Source organism: Genypterus blacodes, unplaced genomic scaffold (assembly GCF_046128005.1).
Source record: "Genypterus blacodes isolate CSIRO-AG114 ecotype Tasmania unplaced genomic scaffold, CSIRO-AGI_Gbla_v1 ptg000133l_1, whole genome shotgun sequence".
NCBI lineage: Eukaryota > Metazoa > Chordata > Actinopteri > Ophidiiformes > Ophidiidae > Genypterus > Genypterus blacodes.
The window spans coordinates 7,549,988-7,567,414 of record NW_027466935.1 but is presented as its reverse complement, the minus strand read 5'-3'; the positions used below and the strand labels follow the sequence as shown (position 1 = coordinate 7,567,414).

The 17,427-nt window shown below is 43.5% G+C and overlaps 4 protein-coding genes across 4 annotated transcripts; 1 reads left to right on the top strand and 3 right to left on the bottom strand.

Moving 5' to 3' along the window:
- Window positions 1–91: 91 nt before the first annotated feature.
- Window positions 92–4,812, bottom strand: ess2 (ess-2 spliceosome associated protein). The gene is made up of 10 exons (XM_076164249.1): window positions 4,446–4,812; window positions 3,675–3,843; window positions 3,467–3,547; window positions 3,006–3,175; window positions 2,671–2,788; window positions 2,390–2,523; window positions 2,190–2,292; window positions 1,953–2,062; window positions 1,737–1,852; window positions 92–1,604 (listed from the first exon to the last, which is right to left on the bottom strand). The coding sequence occupies exons 1-10, from the start codon at window positions 4,590–4,592 to the stop codon at window positions 1,325–1,327; spliced, it is 1,428 nt and encodes a 475-aa protein (XP_076020364.1). The 5' UTR covers window positions 4,593–4,812; the 3' UTR covers window positions 92–1,324.
- Window positions 4,813–9,184: 4,372 nt separating this feature from the next.
- LOC143011249 (uncharacterized) lies at window positions 9,185–11,482 on the top strand. The gene is made up of 2 exons (XM_076164065.1): window positions 9,185–9,348; window positions 10,329–11,482. The coding sequence occupies exons 1-2, from the start codon at window positions 9,219–9,221 to the stop codon at window positions 11,039–11,041; spliced, it is 843 nt and encodes a 280-aa protein (XP_076020180.1). The 5' UTR covers window positions 9,185–9,218; the 3' UTR covers window positions 11,042–11,482.
- On the bottom strand, window positions 11,049–14,719 carry rnf185 (ring finger protein 185). The gene is made up of 6 exons (XM_076164066.1): window positions 14,111–14,719; window positions 13,718–13,736; window positions 13,497–13,609; window positions 13,275–13,329; window positions 12,751–12,868; window positions 11,049–12,661 (listed from the first exon to the last, which is right to left on the bottom strand). The coding sequence occupies exons 1-6, from the start codon at window positions 14,287–14,289 to the stop codon at window positions 12,564–12,566; spliced, it is 582 nt and encodes a 193-aa protein (XP_076020181.1). The 5' UTR covers window positions 14,290–14,719; the 3' UTR covers window positions 11,049–12,563.
- A 623-nt stretch (window positions 14,720–15,342) lies between these two features.
- On the bottom strand, window positions 15,343–17,015 carry LOC143011079 (chemerin-like receptor 1). Its single transcript, XM_076163766.1, has 2 exons — window positions 16,745–17,015; window positions 15,343–16,621 (listed from the first exon to the last, which is right to left on the bottom strand). The coding sequence occupies exon 2, from the start codon at window positions 16,594–16,596 to the stop codon at window positions 15,580–15,582; it is 1,017 nt and encodes a 338-aa protein (XP_076019881.1). The 5' UTR covers window positions 16,597–16,621; window positions 16,745–17,015; the 3' UTR covers window positions 15,343–15,579.
- Between the last annotated feature and the right edge of the window lie 412 nt (window positions 17,016–17,427).

The following is a 17,427-nucleotide window of genomic DNA, read 5'->3' as shown; positions in this document are numbered from 1 at the left end:
TCCAATTTCCCAAACACAGGTTTTCAGAGATGGAAAATACAGCCAGCATGAATTGTGTGGGATGTCAGAAGATCAGGGCTGCACTCTCTAGTGGTTGTGAGAAATGGTTTATTGGCATTTTGAAATGTGTGGTCCATGAGTTGGCTAAATCTGATCCGATTGTCCGGACCCTTAATGGACTGTTAATCATTGAAGATTTACACAAAGGGGTTTTCAAGGTCTGAATTGAGATGTAAGTGGCAGCAGAGGTATTACCGGATCACTTGTCCACAAATGAAAAGGTGACATCTCATCCAGAGGGTGTGACAGGGCACTAAAGCTTCACTAACACGAACCTGCACCCTGTTCAACTCACACACCAAGCACCTTTGGCTGCTGCTGAGTCAAACTAATGAGAGCTAGAGAGAAGTTTACAGGCAGGATCAGGATTTAGGAGCAGTTAGGTGATATATGGTATGATAATCTTCTGCAGACCGTGTTCTGTCAACGTGTCCAATTTATTTGTACATCGAAAAAACAGTTGTAAAGTTTTATGACAATAGGCCATTAATGAGAGTGGTGAGACACTGAGCCCAGCTCAGGTTCTCAAATTCAGATGTTGTCCATATTTAGAAGACATATACTGTAGTAAAAAAACAAACGTATGGATCATTTATGTTGACAAATCAATCAATTGTCTCACTGTGGACCGTTCTTTTACTATTTAAAAAACAAAACAAAAAGATGTATGTAAATCCTTCATTTGGTAACAGCCCAATGGGAAGCGATTGCGTGTTATGCAGAGATGAAGAGCATCATGGCAACATGTGGAGAGCTGAGGGATGTGGGATGCTGAGTGAGCAAATCGACTGGAGGAAATGCTGAAACAGCTGTTGGCTTACGACCAAATAAAATATCTGTAACGCCCGTAGGTAAACTCCCTGCACAAAGCTTCTGCACCTGCAGTTTATCAGACACACTTTGCCAGCACAGATATGTAGATTTAACACAATTGACATGTTTGTTGAAACTGCAGTTTATATATACATATGTTTTTAAATCAAATAAAATACAATCTAGGATTTGTGAGAACATAAAAATGAGGGAAGACAAAATAAAATAAAAATGTGTTCCAGATGGATTCCTCTTGGCCTACATCAACCCATCAAGATAAAAAAAATGCAGCAAATAAACCCTTGTAAAGTCTTAAGTTCATTACATTCATCCGTTGAATGTACTGCTCCACCTGGCCAGAGTGTGAAACGTTCTCCATCTGAGAAAGCTGCAAAAGGAAAACTCTCCACATTGCGGGAAATGTGTTATGTGCAATCCAAAGTTCCTGCTCTTAGAAAAAGTCTGAGGCCTTTCGTCTTTTGGGAAGCTGCAGCAGGTTGTCTGTGAGGGAGGTAAAGTCCTGAGAGCTCGGCGTCTTGGCTTTGGTCGGCGTTGGCGTACCCGAAGGCGTTAGCGGGTCACCTGAGGGTGTCTTGCAGCCGCTTGCTCTGTGTGAGGGTGACGGGGTGTAGCTCGCTCGTAGGGCTTTGTCTGTGTATTTGCTAGAAGTCCGGTTGACAAGCCTCTGCAGGGCCGGGGTGAGGGCTGGGCTCAGACCTTTGGGGGTCAGACTGCAACACAAAGGATGATGCGCTCCATTACTTTGAAGACAGTGAAGTGGTGGAATCTTCACAAGTGAAATACCACGGGAAACACATTCAATATTACATGAGCAGATACCATGAAAAATACAAGACGTTTACCTTGCAAGGTTCTCTGTAACTTTCCTCAGGGCTTCCTGTTTCTTTGCACGGTTCTTAGCTGCAGCTTCATTGGCCATCTTTAACCCCAATCTCTCTCTTCTCCCTGGTTCTGGAATCTGTTACAAACAATATACGTCATGTTTCAAACTTTAAACAACTTCCCAAATACTTAAAATGCCCAACAAACTACAAGTGCTACCACTGATAGGTTAATACCTTAAACGAGGGGCCGTGGTTCCTCTCAACATACGGGGAGTCGGACCCGTCCAGACGAAATGGAGTGCTCTCGATCTCACCCCAGGTCATCAGAGGAGACTCAGCAACACCTGAAGGGGAGAAGACAAATCACTGAAGTTGACTCAAAAGTAGACCAAGTTGTTGAAGTGCAGCCAGTCAAGGTCAGAAGATTGAAGAACAGAGACTAGATTAGACGGGACTTGAAAGCACACGTACCAGGAGCTGGAGAGGGAGTTCTTTCAAAACCGTATCCATTCACATTTGGGGAATCGTGTGGGATGAGCTCCTTCCCATCAGGTCCTACTTTACCCTGTTTGAACTTAATTAACACAAATACATCAGACACTCCTAAATTGTAACGTCTGACATTTTGACCATCACAAACTTGCATTCAAACTTCTTTCTTTAGTATTTACCTGTGCGTTGAGGGCGGCGGCCTGTTGAATCTGGCTCTTGTTGAGCGCTTTGCTGAATGGGTCTACAGTAAAGCGAGTGTTCTTGTGAACAACCTCCCTCGGCCTCTTGAAGACAGAATCGTCGTCTTCAACTCCTGTTTGGGCAAAACGGGGAAAAATGCATTAAGTTCACTTGTTGCACGGCGAAATCTTAACAAGTAGGCGATAAGTTTTGGTAAGTTTTGGTAATCCGCCCTTAATGACCACTTGTGCCACACAAACACTGGCTTAGATCCTCGTACCCTCTGGATAATACATCAAGGCATTCTTGGCTTTGTACTCCCACGTTTCCAGTCCAGCTTTCACAGCGTCGAGTGCTGCCCTCTCTGCCGACGGCAAGGCGAGGTTTTCCTCATGCCGCTGAAAGACATCACAGGATCATAATAAAATACAGACAACAAACACACTAGAGGTGCAGTTTCCCCCGAAGAAAACAACAAAGTATTTCCTTTCTGGACTTTTTGCGCTGCTGTGTTTGTCTACAAGCACATCTAACATCTGCACAGCCAGAATGTACGCCTGCTTTCATTTGCTTCGATTTAAAGTAGAGATTTATAGTCATTAAGTGCATAAATACCTGTTTGAATTCAGCCTCCGCCTCATATAACCAAGCGTGCCTCATCTTCTCCTTGTCTTTAGCCAAATCCATTATCTGCTCAAATGATGCATTATCCTCACTGGTATTTTTAGCCAGGAAACGATCCAAGCAGGGCAGCTCTTTCTCCTGCTTGTTGTCATCATTGGTCTCTGTAAATACAAAATCAATAGCAATAAGAAAACTGCTCGTTGAGTTTTTCCTTTTCTTATTATCTCTGGATTACAACAGTTAAACAGGAAGAACAAAAGAATACAGAAAAGGAAGAGAAAGATTCAAGGCGAACACGCCAAATAAAGTGTGCTGTATTGACCGTTTGCTCTCCAATGTATTTTTTTATGGCTCAAGCTTGATGTAGAAGGAGATGAGCATCACAGGTAAAACTTTCAAACACGGTCACCAACAATGTCGATGTTTGTGTTGTCTCCAGATGAGACGCTTACCCCCGTCTTTGTTTCTCTCATGAGTGGAGGAGGGAGATCCTGAACGTTCCACAGGCGTCTCAAAGCTGGAAGGCGTTACATCTAAACAAAGACGAGGTGGGAAAGAAGAGGGTTTTAGAAAGACGGCGTGTAATATTCTTCCCCCTTTCCAACAAGAAAGGAATGCACAGAAAAGGCAGTATTGAATTTCCCTCTTGGTGTCACTCACAGGGCGCAGCAGATCGTGGAGTAGTTTTGGTTAAAGACGACCCGTATCGGATGGATATCTCTCTCATCCTTTCCAGGTCACCGCTCTCCTCTGCATGCAGATAGTCCTTCTGTGCCTGCAGTTTGGTCACATCTGGGAAGAAGTCCCTCTCAATGATCTTCTCTAAATTCTGTTAGAAATACACAAACACAATGTGACATGTTACTATAGCGATAATGTTTACATGAGGGCTATCTGATTACCTTGACATACGATACAGTATACCTAATATAGCTGTCATCATATTGATTGGGAACTTTGGGAACCACTGTATTAACCCATGAAGTAATTCAGTCGATAAAATGTGAAAAATAGCACAAAAGACAAACAAACTTAACTAAATAACGTTGGGAGGTTTTCCATATTTGACAGGATATGATTTTTCTAAACAGACTTATTTGTTGCGGTAATCATACGTCATAGTGTTGTTATTTATAAAGCAAAACAGAATGGTGGTGTTGTTTTCATACTGTGCTCACGTTGTAATCAGGCGACGCCAATAACAACAGTGAGCTACAGGGGGCGCCAAAGAAACGTAATAGTAAAACGCCACTTTTCCATGGACCCAAACAAATAGACCTCAGTGTCGCTAAAAAAAAAGTACTTTAACTTGGTCTCATAGCTAACTAGCATTAGCAAACACGGCAACTGTTGTCTATTGACCGACATGATGGGTCTCCGGTCTCAGCCGACCTCTGTGTTCCCACCACGCCGGGATCTGATATAGTTTACCTCGACGTATTCCTCTTCATCGAGCACCTTCCTCTTCAGCTTCCCCTCCTCCTTCTCCTCGGGCTGGTGTCGGAGAGCCACGGTGGTAAACGCAACCGGGAGCAAAGTGCCGGAGAGCGCCTTCCTCACGCTGGCGCTGCCCTCCATTGTTGAGCCTGTTAGCTTGATTAGCCCGCGTAGCTAAGAACGGTTCGTCTCCCAACAACAGCTATGGAGGGAGTCCGGTGACGTGACGGGCGTTTGAACACGGCGGGCGGTTTAGATAATAAAAATGTACATATTGTTATGGCGGCTAAAACATAACAAGAAGCTCCTCTACTGTAAATACAAACGGGTTGGTTTCTTCGTGAATGCGTACAAGTGACGTACTTCCGTACAAGTGACGCCGTTACGTAAATTCACAGGAAGTCGATTGCGCCACTTCCAGTAACGACATTGGTTTATTAATTTTAAAGATGAAACGTTATCAGTCTGATTTGGCAGACATTATTATTGTCTATAGCTAGTTTAACCACCATTTGAAAAACGAAAGGTAGGATTTTTTTTAATGTAAACATGCCACACCCCTTCAAAATAACTTTATTTATGATCACGGTCACTTGTTTTACAACCCGTGCAAACTCCAATGACCATTTCAATATTCAAGATTAATTCAATTTGCTGCCGTAGAAGACACAAACAGTCAATGTCCATATTACACTCTCAGCCGATCAGCTTCACTGTTAGACGTAAAATCCCAAATATTTATGCAAAACACACACACACGCACACACACACACACACGCACACACGCACGCACGCACGCACAAATGTCAGTTTTCCATGTTGCCCAGTCCAAATGTGAGTCTTTTCTGACGCCTCCACTTTGCTCTTCGGTTTTTAAACCAAACCTATCAGCAAAAAAAAAAGAGACAAAGTTATGTTGTTGTTGTTGTTGTTATTGCTTCATTAAGGATTGACTTCATTCATCTGTATGACAAAGTGTGCACACACACATTTCTTTCATTGAAGGATACATTCACAGCTTTATTACATGTTGACCTAAACAGGTTGTTGCCTGTCACGTGCTTAAGCCCTCAAAAACCCAGATAAACGTCATCTTAAGTATCAGGTCAACCTTTTCTAAATATAACCAGGGTCACAATCACGCTGACTTCCTGGCTTCAATTTACACAACACCCTGTTTCCATCACAGAGGTAATTAAGATAAACTGTGTGGATGAAACATAGTTGCAAATCTGTTTTTCTTGCTTTGGACATGATTTCTGAGATTCTTGCTTTGAGTAGTACATTATATTTGGGGTTTAAAGGTCTAAAGTTTGCTGATTTAGTGTTTAAGACAAGTGAGAAGACATTACCCAGTTACTGGACATGTATTTTATTCAAACAAGCACATGACAAATGACACGTGGTGATAACACTGTTCATCTTCACTGACCCAACACAACCCTCACCTGAAAGCTTATTATTAATCCCCAATCCCCAAGCAAATCATTTGATCTGAGCTCCAAGTGGCCCAGCAGTCTTACCTCGACTCTTTCTTCTCTGAGGTGAGTGCTCTGTGCTAGTTTCTCCCTTGTGTTCACATCTGGATACTGATTCTGTAGGAAGAGCTCCTCCAGAGCATCCAGCTGATCCTCTGTGAAAATGGTGCGGTGTCGCCTAGTTCTCCTCTGCAGCTGAGAGGAGGAGGAAGAGGACGACTGCTCCTCTCGGCGAGCATCTCCCAGCCTGCAGGAGTCTGGGAGCGTTGCTGTGGGCCATCCGTACTGACAGGCTGCAGGAAGATCTGATTTGAGGTTAAACAAGCAGTGGGAGTGAGTGGAAAGCAACTTGGAACATGCACAGGCAGTCACGAGTCCCCACCAACGTCATTGAAAGGTTTGGTCTTACCTTCATGAAGGAAATCCGTGTGGAATACGTCCCCACAGTGAGAGCAGCAGCAGCAGCATAAGCAGGCGTGATGAACCGTGTCCGTCTGTCCTCCAGCAGGACTCGACGTCTTCTCTTTTAGTCCAGCACCACTCGTCCCACATGACCAACCGTCCCTGCTACTGTTGGGATATTTACTCAGTATGTTTTCAATCGTGAATGGAAACTTTTGTCTCTCCATCCTGACCAGTCCATCCATCTCAAAAACAGATTCTCACAGAGGCCAGGCGACAAAGACTAGTTTCCTACACTTCAGCCTCAGCTTCTCTCCTCTCCTCTCAGTCTCTCCTCTCTACAACGGCGTGTCAGGCCCTTATAGTGAAATTGGGAGGCAAAAAAAATAGTAGGACTATAATCCCCCCTATGGACCAGACACATAAAACGGTTGAAACTTAATTCCTAGCTAATCTGGGCAGTTTTGTGAAGAGGTTAGGGAGGACGGCAGATTCAGTTAATCTTGCCTCATTCCTTTCTCCAAAAGAAATCAGATTTCACTGCATAAAATGAGAAGTGGAGAGCTCCTAAGATCCTTATTGTTGCAGGGTTTAGAGAAAAGGGGATTTCTTGGTATTAGAAACCTGGATTTAAAGATGAACGTTTTGGTGTGGCCAGAGTCTTGTGTACGCTCAAGTTGAGGATTAGCTCTCAAATACATTTCATGAAGTCACTTTACTTTTTCGCCCATCAAGAAATGATCAAGTGCAAATTATACCCAACCAGATCACACAAGATGAAAGTTACAATGTGTACTTACATCTCATTTAGCGGCGAGTTATGAAGGATTCTGAGTCGTCACTTGTGCAAATCCGAAGAGGAGTGACGACAATAGACGTACCTCTACTACTTAGTATTTAAGACTTGGCTGTGAAAACAAATAGCAACAGGAAATTCAGAGAAGACGTTTATCCGCGTGGTTTGTATTCACAACAACGCACAATGTGTCTTATCTGTGCGTTGCAGTCTCTCAGTCTGACTTCTCTGACAATGTGCTCTGCTGAGGTAAAGCCATTACAGGTTAAATTCATCCCCAACAAATCCTGTGATTTCATACAAGGCAATACACCTTTTTTTTCCCCCACCAGAGAATTAATGGATTTCCACAATCTGTCTTAAGCTCCTCTTATAAGGGCTTTTGAAAACAGATAACAATAAACACCACCTCATCCTTTTCATTGGATTTAATAGCACCCAGATTGTTGATGTATAGTTTGCTGAGCATTTGAGATCACTATCTGCAGTTATTGTGGTTCTCAATAGAAGGAGTTGTAGCACATCCACACCAGGTTCACGCAGTTCAGAATTCATTACTGGGGATTAGAATGATAAAGGTTCATTTTGTTGTTGTACAAGCAATGTGTGGCACAGGAATTAAAGAAGGAGAACCGTAACCGCCCTGTCGCTTTCACCTGGGAACTTTGTAGATAAATTGAAGATAAATAGATAGAATTCTCTCCTAAAAATGATTTGCACTGGAACCAGAAATGCTTTTATTCAGCAGCATGTGGTTGTACAAGACCATTGATACCCTTCACCAAGTAACCTCAAGCATGATATTACTCTAAACGCCACACTAATGGAAAGAGGAAATGCTGCCACTCATTTATTTTATTCTCTAATCAGCCACTGAGCGCAACTGTGGAATTCATAGCATCAGAATGTCTACAGACAGACAGATGAATGTGGATCTCACTATTTAAGTCTGTTATCACAATTTTCTGTTTCCCTGTTGGTGATTTATATTTAATTATTGGGGAAAAATGAGTCAGATCAAATGAAACACGTGATTTGTGGGAAAATAGGTCATTTAAGTGCTCAATCAGGCATATCAGCTCACTGTTCTAATGTCAGGTCAGCCTGAGATAGGAATGAATACTTAAAGCCGAATTGAATACATATAAAATGGGACAATGGATTAGGAACACTAACTGTTGATCAGATCTATTCACAAGTCTGCTGATTGCTGGGATGGAGCCCGAAATCTCCTGGGGAATCAGGGATCACAGCTGCGTGACCAGGAAATGCAGAGGACTTATGTACATTCCTCTCTGTGTTTTCCTTAGGTACATAGTGAAATGCAGGGACTGATGATGCAGTGAAAAGGCAGAAGTCATTTTAAAGCAAATAGTCATCTTAAAACCAAATGTTGTGCCTCTTTCTTTAACATCCTATTTTCTCTTTTCATGCTCAGCTACACAATCCTGGATGTTTACCATATAAAAGGTCGGAAAGAGACAAAAAATAAGCTTGAACCACTGTGGTGAGGATATTTGATGAAGATATTTGTCAACATAACCTCCTTACAGCTATGTCAGCAGGAGGTTACACCAGTTAACAGTCCTCCAGCTCTCTTTTTATGTTTGGAAGGTTGAATCAGGTGGGTGCTGAACTAGTTCAAAGCCACACTTATGGAAAACAGCCAGCAAGTACATAATCACTGCACTTTGGCCTCATTTCAACATGTTGTACAGCCCACAGGCCTGGGAAATGTCAATAGAAAGGATAAAAGTTCATGCACACAACTAAACCATCGCATATTAATTTTACAAAGAAAGTCCCAAGCTCTGGCAAGCTCAGAATTTATCAATCATCCAGTACGGAGGTGGATGTGGTCAAAGGTCGCAGCTCGAAGTAGGTCCCTGATTTAATCAGTGTCTCTTATACTCCTCTTAAGTCCTATAGGTGGCTAGTCGTGCGCCCCCCTCTGGCAGAAATCCCGCATTGCCGGGCGGAGCGGCGCAGCGCGGCAGCCCGCACTCGCGATAATTGGCGTTGACGCAGCTGCAGGGCGGAAAAGGCGGGAGAGACGTTGCCGCTTCCGCGTCCGCGCAGCACTGGGTCAAAATGGACGATAAGTTAATACTCGCTGTATTTAATTGCCCAGAGCTGTATAATGTCACCGTGCCTAATTACCGCTGTACAGAAAGCCGAGTTAACGCCTGGAGAAACATCAGTATTATAATGGGGCTTTCCTGTAAGTATGTACTTGTTTATTGGTTTATCACAACTTTACAAGCAGTTGTTGTCTGCGTCGAAAATAACGTGCGTGCGCGACCGCATATGGTTTAAAACATGGCGTGTTTGTGCGCTTCTGCTTGTGACGTTCATATTATTTGTTTTTCATTTGTTTTATTTTATCCGCACCGGCGCTGGTGTCGCTGCAGCGGCGCGGTAGCAACAGCCGCCGCCGCAGCCGCCGCCACCGCCGCAGCAGCAGGCGCCGTAGGCCGCGTTGCACCGCCCGGCTGTGGCACTGCGCCGCCCGCGTCCGCGTCCGCGTCCTCGCACGGCAGGATGCGGGGGAGAGGCGACGTTGCTCCGCGGCACAGCGGTCGGGCAGCTCGCTCGCTCGCTCGCTCGCCGCGTCGGTCATGTAAACAGGAAGGAACAGAAGGCTTGCAGTCAAGTGAAGCGGCGGTGTCGTGGCGCCCCCCGGGCTGGATGCGGCGCGGCGACACGGCGGAAAATAACAACAGGGAAAAACTTGTGACCTCGGGAGGCGGAGCGATATTAGGAAACTACAGCTACACACTTAAAAACGTTATTGTAGGGACTTCTGTTTAATATCAATGAGTCTAAAGGCCCCACTCGCTTATTTATTGGGTTTATACTAAATTATTATAACTACTATAACATATGACTTCAGCAAATAATTAATTTGAGTATTCATCTTTAATTTATTAGTGTAGAAAATGTCAAAACTTAAATCATATTTTGTCTCTTTAACAATCAAGTAACTCAAATGAATGTCAATGAAATACTAAAGCAGCAGGTCCAATTCAGATCTTTTCCAATTGATTTTGTTCTGTGTCATTTTATGTGAAATCGGACAAAAATTGCAATTTGATCCTTTCCCCCCCACTGCAGTGTCACACACTTCTATGAGTGTTGTTGTATACAGCAGCAGTGTTTGGGTCATTCACTTCATCTGACATTGATATTTTATCTTTCTAGCTGAGGAGTGCAAAAGAAAATGGAAGAACCTGAGAGACCGTTACTTGAAGGAGGTCAGATTGGAGATTAAAAACAAGCAGCAGCAGGGAGTTGTGGCCCAAAGTCGATGGAAATACAGACAACTTCTGAATTTTCTTGCCCCCTTTACTGGAGCAAGAAATGGATCGTTGGAGAACGGCAGCAACACTGAGGACGACCACGATAATCCTGACAATGACTCTGGTGGTCTGGAGACAGAAACGGCGTCTCTGGAGGCGCTTAAGTCGCCCTTACCCAAAGTCCCTGCAAACCCAGACGATTCCAGGCCGCCGGCGGCATTCGTGACCCAACTCCCTGCCCTGTCCCAAGACTCACAGATGGCCCAGCTGACCCTCCTGACAAAGACCACATCAGCACCACACATCACGCCGGTCACCAAGCCCGGACGCAAACGGCGCCTACTGAAGGAGGCTCTGTCCCTGCCGGCCTCGCCGAGTCCACAGATCCCTGCGAAGTGGCTGCACAAAGACAAAGAAGACGGTTCCGTCTCCAGCAGACCACGGGACGAGGACGAACTCTTCCTCTTGAGCTTTGTCCCGGCTCTGAAGAGACTCGCTCCGCAGAGGAGGTGCGAGACGAAAATAAAGATCCAGCAGATCATGTATGAGGCAGAGTTCAACCTTTCACAGTCTGCGTCTCAGCACAAACAGCCAGAGACAGAAAAACAACACTGAGACAAACTGACTTTTTCTACTTTATTCTGTTTTGTAAAACCTCCTCCACAAAGACCAAAATATATATTTTTCCTTTTTTACAGCACAAGTGGGTCGAGACCGAGGTCCATCTTTTCCAGAAAAAGATGGACTTGAACAGATCTCATTGAACTAATAGACATGTGATTTATCATGACATAATAAATATGTCGCCAAAGAAAATTAGTACTGTCAGTGATTTTGCATATTTCTTTACAGTTTAAGGCTGATGAGAGAATGAAGGCCCATCTGATTTACAGCTCATATGGAAAAGAAACAACCGTTAACATAAACTTACATTCTGCACACAAAAGTTTATTTAAAGTAGAAAAGTAGTTTCATGATATTACTGCAGTCAACCACTCTGTATTGTATCTGTTATATCCTACAGCAGGTTACATTGAATTACAGTGAGACCGTAAATTCAGGTAAAATAAAATATTCGGAAAAAAGAACACTGTTTCATAAATTAATCTTTCAGCTACTTACATGCTCCGTTTCAGCGATTAGTCCGTCTCATCTAAAATGATGAGACGTCTGACAATCGACTGCACAAGTGGATTCTTCCATTTTGTTTGTAAATTTGACAAATGTGATGTGTGAATTAAATCGGTCTAAGATTGTGAAGTGAAATTGGGACCAAACAATGAATTTACTCTTCTATCATTGTTTTGTTGGATATTTGTGGTGGTTTGTAATCATATATTTGGGTGGAGGCTGCAGGTAATGAATCACAGCCTGTCTCAACTGTGAGCCGCATCACAGAACATTTAGGATTCATTTGGTGGGGTAAGAAAATAAGTTTGAACAAGCTTCAAATACTGTGTGGATGTAAATCCATCAGTAGGAGGCCTGCTACCCACTTGCATGTTTATACCAAGCTATTTCAATCCCCTACTCGCTCTCCATATTTGGTTGCATCATCAATACCGTCCAATGTTTGCACTAATATTCACCTCGATATAAATCTAGAATTTAGAAACGATAAAGGAATACTTTAACGGAAAACAGTCTCGGGGTTTGGAACTTCAAACGCAACGTAATAGAAGGATTTACAAATGCAACAAAGATTATGGGCAATGCAACAAAACGAACCAAAAACTCTTAAACTGTGTGTCCCGCTTCAGTCAGTGTGCAATGATGACATCGCCACCCAGGTACAATTATGTGTTAGAACTCAATAGTGAGACCTTCACTTGAAAAATGTGAAGGTTTGTGTCTATCTGAACATTGTGAGTGCAGCCGTGGTGCTGTGGTACTGTGAGTGTGTTGGTACTTTAGCCTGATGCTTCCTGGGTCAACTGGGGGGCGGAGGAGCCCACGTTGCTGACATGAGACTGATTCACAGGGCCCAGACAGAAAGACAAACAACAATCAGCTGGCTCAATAACAAAGTTAGGACTATAAAAGCAACGGGGGAAGAGACGAGAAATTGGCTAAAACCACAAAATCTCTACCAGATCCTTTCACAGATGTTTACCCTTTGCCTTGTTTTCTGGCCTTTTCACGCAATTAGCAGCCAAAACATAATCACCAGAGCCACAAACAGGAAGAGGCGGGACAGAAACTGCTCGTCCATGTGCTGTGGCGTCCCAGGGGCTGCTGTTAGGGGAGACGGTTTGACAGGGGGTTACTTGACATCTCGATGGAGGGGACATACGGCGATGTCAGAGTGTGTAGAGCATAAATACCTGGCGGAGGTCGCCCGTCGTTGATGTTAAACGCTGTGGCAAAAATACCAAAAGGAAAGGCTCCGATCCCGAAGGACATCTGGAAACCTCCATCGCCGAATCCAAACCCTTGGAATCCCTGTAAAACATTGATCTGTAACGTAAGCGAGGCATCGGGCTCAATGTTTAGCTGAGTGTTCACATAAGGGCAGGTAGGGTTTAACTACGAGTGGGATGTGACGCAACAACCCAGGCAATTTGTTGTCATTCTCCAGAGAGGTTACTGCACCTCAGCAGTTAGCGCCTAATAGATCCCACTGGGGGAGGGGGGGAGAGAGGGACTATTTTCTTAATGAATAAAGCACAAGTTTGCACCGCGGCAACTGCATCATTCTGAGTAATCCTTTCATCATGACCGGGGATCACGCAGAGGGAATCTTGAGATTCTGCGCTGCCTCTCCTTGTAAATAAGGAAACTTGTCGAAATCTGGCTCGATATGAAATCATCTTTATTCCACCCGTGCAGCTCTGAGTGTTGTACTTACGCCGCGATTTTCCGGCTCAGGCCTCTGCCCTTGTGGTCGAGGGGGCGTTCTTTCCCTATACAACAAAAAAACAAGAATTGGAACGTGAATTTAAGCATATAAAGTACATTCACTGTTAGATGAATCCGTTTTGGGAGGATTCATTCACAGCCCTATTACAAAATCGAGTCGGGAAATGTTTACAACTTGCAGTGCCGGAATCAGAGCAGCGCCTGAACTCACCTGGGGTCCTGCTGACCCGTGCTCCCCCGGCCGTATAAAGGGATAACTTTGTCTCGACTGATGCCCGCTTTGCATACTGGACACACCTGTCTGTTGGGTCGAGTCTCCAACCACTACATATAAACAAACAGAATCTGATCAGATGTGGCTGTGTGCATCGTTACTAAAGCAGCGGTGGCAGTGCGAGGATATTAAAACGTGCAGAAACACACTCAGCTTACCTGATGCAAGCACGGCCAGCTGATCAACCAACCACAGCAAAGAGAGAGAGGGTGGATTAGTGATGCTGAATGAAATGGTCAATCGAAATTAACACATTTCCAATTCATACGGCTTTTATCTTTGACAAAAACATAACAATTCTTCCGTTTAAAGGGGGAAAGTTGAGGATGAAGTGCTGACATGTATTTCGTGCAGAACGGGTTTATAATCCCCTGTCTGAAACTGACACACAGACCAGGAGTGTTTGTGTAACCAAACACATTCATTCTGTTTAAAGCTATAAGGAACGACAAATCAGCATTAAAATGACTTATATGGTGCACAAGTCCTATATTAAACACAATCTATAGATCCTCTGCAGGCCTGTAAACAGATCGACAGAGATCATTTACCAGAAGAGGTGTCCACACAGGCTGATCACCGCGTCCTTGGCGGTGTCCAGGCAGATGTTACACTCGAAGGTGCTGTCCTGGTTGCCGCTGTCGGCCCCGGCGGAGGTGCTGGATCCGGAATTTGGACTTTCAGTGGCCGGAGGAGAGCCTGAGGCGGGCGGGGGGGCAGCGCTGGCCATTTAAGGTCAAGATCCAGTCAACAATAACGTACCGGTGCGTTTAAGTCCTCTGGCAGCCCAGCGCTTCAACAAAAAACACACATCCGGAGAACCGCAGCACCAGTATCAGTAGAGAAGTTAGAGCACAAACTAACTGAGCTCGGCTCAAACGCGAAAGTAACAACAAACAGCTGCTAGGCTAAGCTAAGCTAACTCCCCCGCTAGGAAATGTGTTAGCAAACGAAAACGGATGAGCAGCAAAGCCCGTGTCACCGTGAAGAGAGAGGGTAAAGGGTAACAAACAGCAAACGCCGGAACCTTAATCCAAAGTGTGAGTAGAAAACAATAGTGGAAGTGAAGTGGAAAATTCAAGCTAACTAACAGGGAGAAGTTGAGCGGATTTCATTTACATCGATTGCATCACAAATCCGCAGCGTCTTCCGGTAACGGGCGTGTCTATGGCGGACGCAAGGAATTCAGCCAATCAGACAGCACTACGTCAGTCTGTTGACCCACCCACAACAAGATCCACTACTAGTGTGTTTATCATTTTTCGAAGGACTTTTCGTAACACATGCCGTGATGATCAACCTATAATTTTATTTACTTTACTTTTTTTTTTACTTATAAAGCCTTAAATGACTTTTAAACGTGCTTTAACTTGTAGAATGAAAGGAAGCGTGTTTTAACTTGTAGAATGAATTGAGACAAAATGATAGCAGGTTTTTTGGAATCGTAATGTCATCAAACTAACAAAGTGATGCCATCAAACTAATACAACAATAAATAGTTCAATTCTTAGAATTTTGAAATATATTTTTTTCCTGACTCAGCTCACTATCATGCAATAACTCAAGTGACTCACTGAGTTAAGATTTTCATTAACTTTCACTTCCCTAAAATACTGCCTTACAAAGCAAAAGTCTGAAACATCGATGACATCCTTGCTTTTTCCTCATATTGTGACATCCATTTTTCAGCTTGTTCAACCAAAAATCCTTGAACTTGTGTTTCTTCAATACAGCTGATCTTTTCTATATCTATTTGTATTTATTGAAACTAAAGTACCACAAATATCATACGGCTTTTATTATGCAAGAGAAAACATACGTATACAGTCATTCGTTTATAACGTGTAATAAATTATCAATCAACATATTCACTTGAGAAATCGATGAGGCATTTAGATTCTCACCTTTGCCATAAACAAAATGTATCAACGATTAGATTTGTATTTGTTAATTACACCCAGCTCCACAATATTGCTGTGTCCTATGAATTTTGTCAGGTAACCTATAATACAAATTGTAATTAACAGATGTCCATCATTTTAGATTTGGATGGATTGGGACCACCTGTGCGAAAATCATCTGCCATTGCATTCTCTATCCATAATGTCAAAGACCGCCTTAGAGTTTGCTTAAAGTCCTTACCAATGAACACGTAGAGAACAGGGTTTATGAAGCTGTTTGCTGCAGCCAGAGTGGCTCCCACCTTCAACCCTGTTCGAATAATGTCCAGGCTGTGGTTCTTCAGGTCTAACTCCAACAGAACAAAGGTGTGGTAGGGGACCCAGCAGATAACAAACGTCAAGATAAGTGCAGCCATAACCTTGTAAGGCTTTGTGGACTTGAAGGTCAAACTTCTCAGCTTCACAGAAAGCACACAGCAGCAGAATACAATCATTAGAACTGGAATCAGAAACCCACAGACGAATCGGAGCAGCACCACTGTCTTGTGGGTAGATGGTGCTTGATAATCAGTGTAGCATTGTGTGACAGGTCCGTGGACTTTGGTTTGTCTGTAGACCAGAGAAGGTATAGTCAGGAATGCAGAGAGCACCCACATGAGAACGATTACTGCCGAGGCATTCCACACTGTCCTGTGGTTCTGTGACCAGATAGGGAACGAAATCATTACGCAGCGGTCAACACTGATCAGAACCAGCAGAAAAACGCTACTGTACATGTTGAGAAACAAGGCTGAAGAGGTGAGTTTACACAAGACCAATCCAAAAGGCCAGTGTGAGGTGACTGTGTAGAGTATTTCCAAGGGCAGGCAGGCACAGAATAAGAAGTCTGAAATAGCCAGACTGGTGTACCAGGTGGTGTTGACCTTTCTTTTCATTTTACAGCCACAAATCCAGATGACTACGCAATTTCCTCCAAGACCGATGATAGATATGATAACATAGATTACCACCAGAGGAGTTGTCAAAGAGGACGTAGTTCCGTTGAAAGTCTCTAGTTCAGCTGTGGAGGAGTTGTCATCAGTTATATTGACAGAAGTGTAATCGTCATAAGGTTCATAATCCTGCACTATATCCATGTTGACTCCTTGTTGTTCACTTCTCCTGAAATAAGAAACACATCTGCTTAATAAACATAAAAAGACATAGAATACGTACTACATGTTATATAAGTTTAGTAAGAAAATGTGCATATATAATGTAAAACTAGTGTTCGTCATAACTTACCGTATGTGTCGCTGTGATAGGAGGTCTCTGTAAAGCCTGTTCACAGCCTGGTAGGTTCTTCACTAGATGCAACTTCTCACTTCTCTTTACTGGACAGTGTTGCCTCTTGTGAAATCGATCAGGTGGTTTTTCGTAGAACAAATGAGAAACTATCCTTCCGTTTAATGACTCATAACCCAGGCTTTACTCAGGCTTGAGAAAGACTTGTGTAGGAGACCACCTCCACAGGCTTGAGAAAATTCTCAGAAAAGATAGAATTCATCACCAAACACCAACCTTTATTTCTCAAGTTTTCAGGAGGGGTGTTTCAGCTCTTACAGCATCTAAAGGTGTGGTAAGCTTAAAAAGGGGATCACCATCCCACACACAAACAAACCACCACGTCCACTTCACGTCTTATCCAGGGATGCACCCAGACTGTCAATACTCAATACTGTCACAATTATGTTGCCTGGTAAACATTTATTCCAAATGTATAATTATACAAATATCACACCCATATGAAACAAATAAAGGACCAACTTGTCAGAGACATGGCATGTGAGCAGAAGGTGAACCTCAGGACAGAGGAAGTGAATCTGTAGCTCTCTGGCATCTTCCTCATTACAATAAAACTCAGATATCCGTTAGCATGGCACTTATTCCAAGCTGCTCAAAGGGTGGAGGTGGTCAATCACCTGTAG

Coding starts and splice junctions, on each gene's coding strand:
- LOC143011079 (XM_076163766.1), bottom strand. CDS start 16,596: ATGGATATAGTGCAGGATTATGAACCTTATGACGATTACACTTCTGTC.
- LOC143011249 (XM_076164065.1), top strand. CDS start 9,219: ATGGACGATAAGTTAATACTCGCTGTATTTAATTGCCCAGAGCTGTAT. Junction 9,349..10,328: donor TATTATAATGGGGCTTTCCT/GTAAGTATGTAC, acceptor TTATCTTTCTAG/CTGAGGAGTGCAAAAGAAAA.
- ess2 (XM_076164249.1), bottom strand. CDS start 4,592: ATGGAGGGCAGCGCCAGCGTGAGGAAGGCGCTCTCCGGCACTTTGCTC. Junction 2,789..3,005: donor CGGAGGCTGAATTCAAACAG/GTATTTATGCAC, acceptor GATGTCTTTCAG/CGGCATGAGGAAAACCTCGC. Junction 1,853..1,952: donor ACCACGGCCCCTCGTTTAAG/GTATTAACCTAT, acceptor TGTTTGTAACAG/ATTCCAGAACCAGGGAGAAG.
- rnf185 (XM_076164066.1), bottom strand. CDS start 14,289: ATGGCCAGCGCTGCCCCCCCGCCCGCCTCAGGCTCTCCTCCGGCCACT. Junction 13,330..13,496: donor ACGGGTCAGCAGGACCCCAG/GTGAGTTCAGGC, acceptor TTTGTTGTATAG/GGAAAGAACGCCCCCTCGAC. Junction 12,869..13,274: donor CTGAGCCGGAAAATCGCGGC/GTAAGTACAACA, acceptor AATGTTTTACAG/GGATTCCAAGGGTTTGGATT.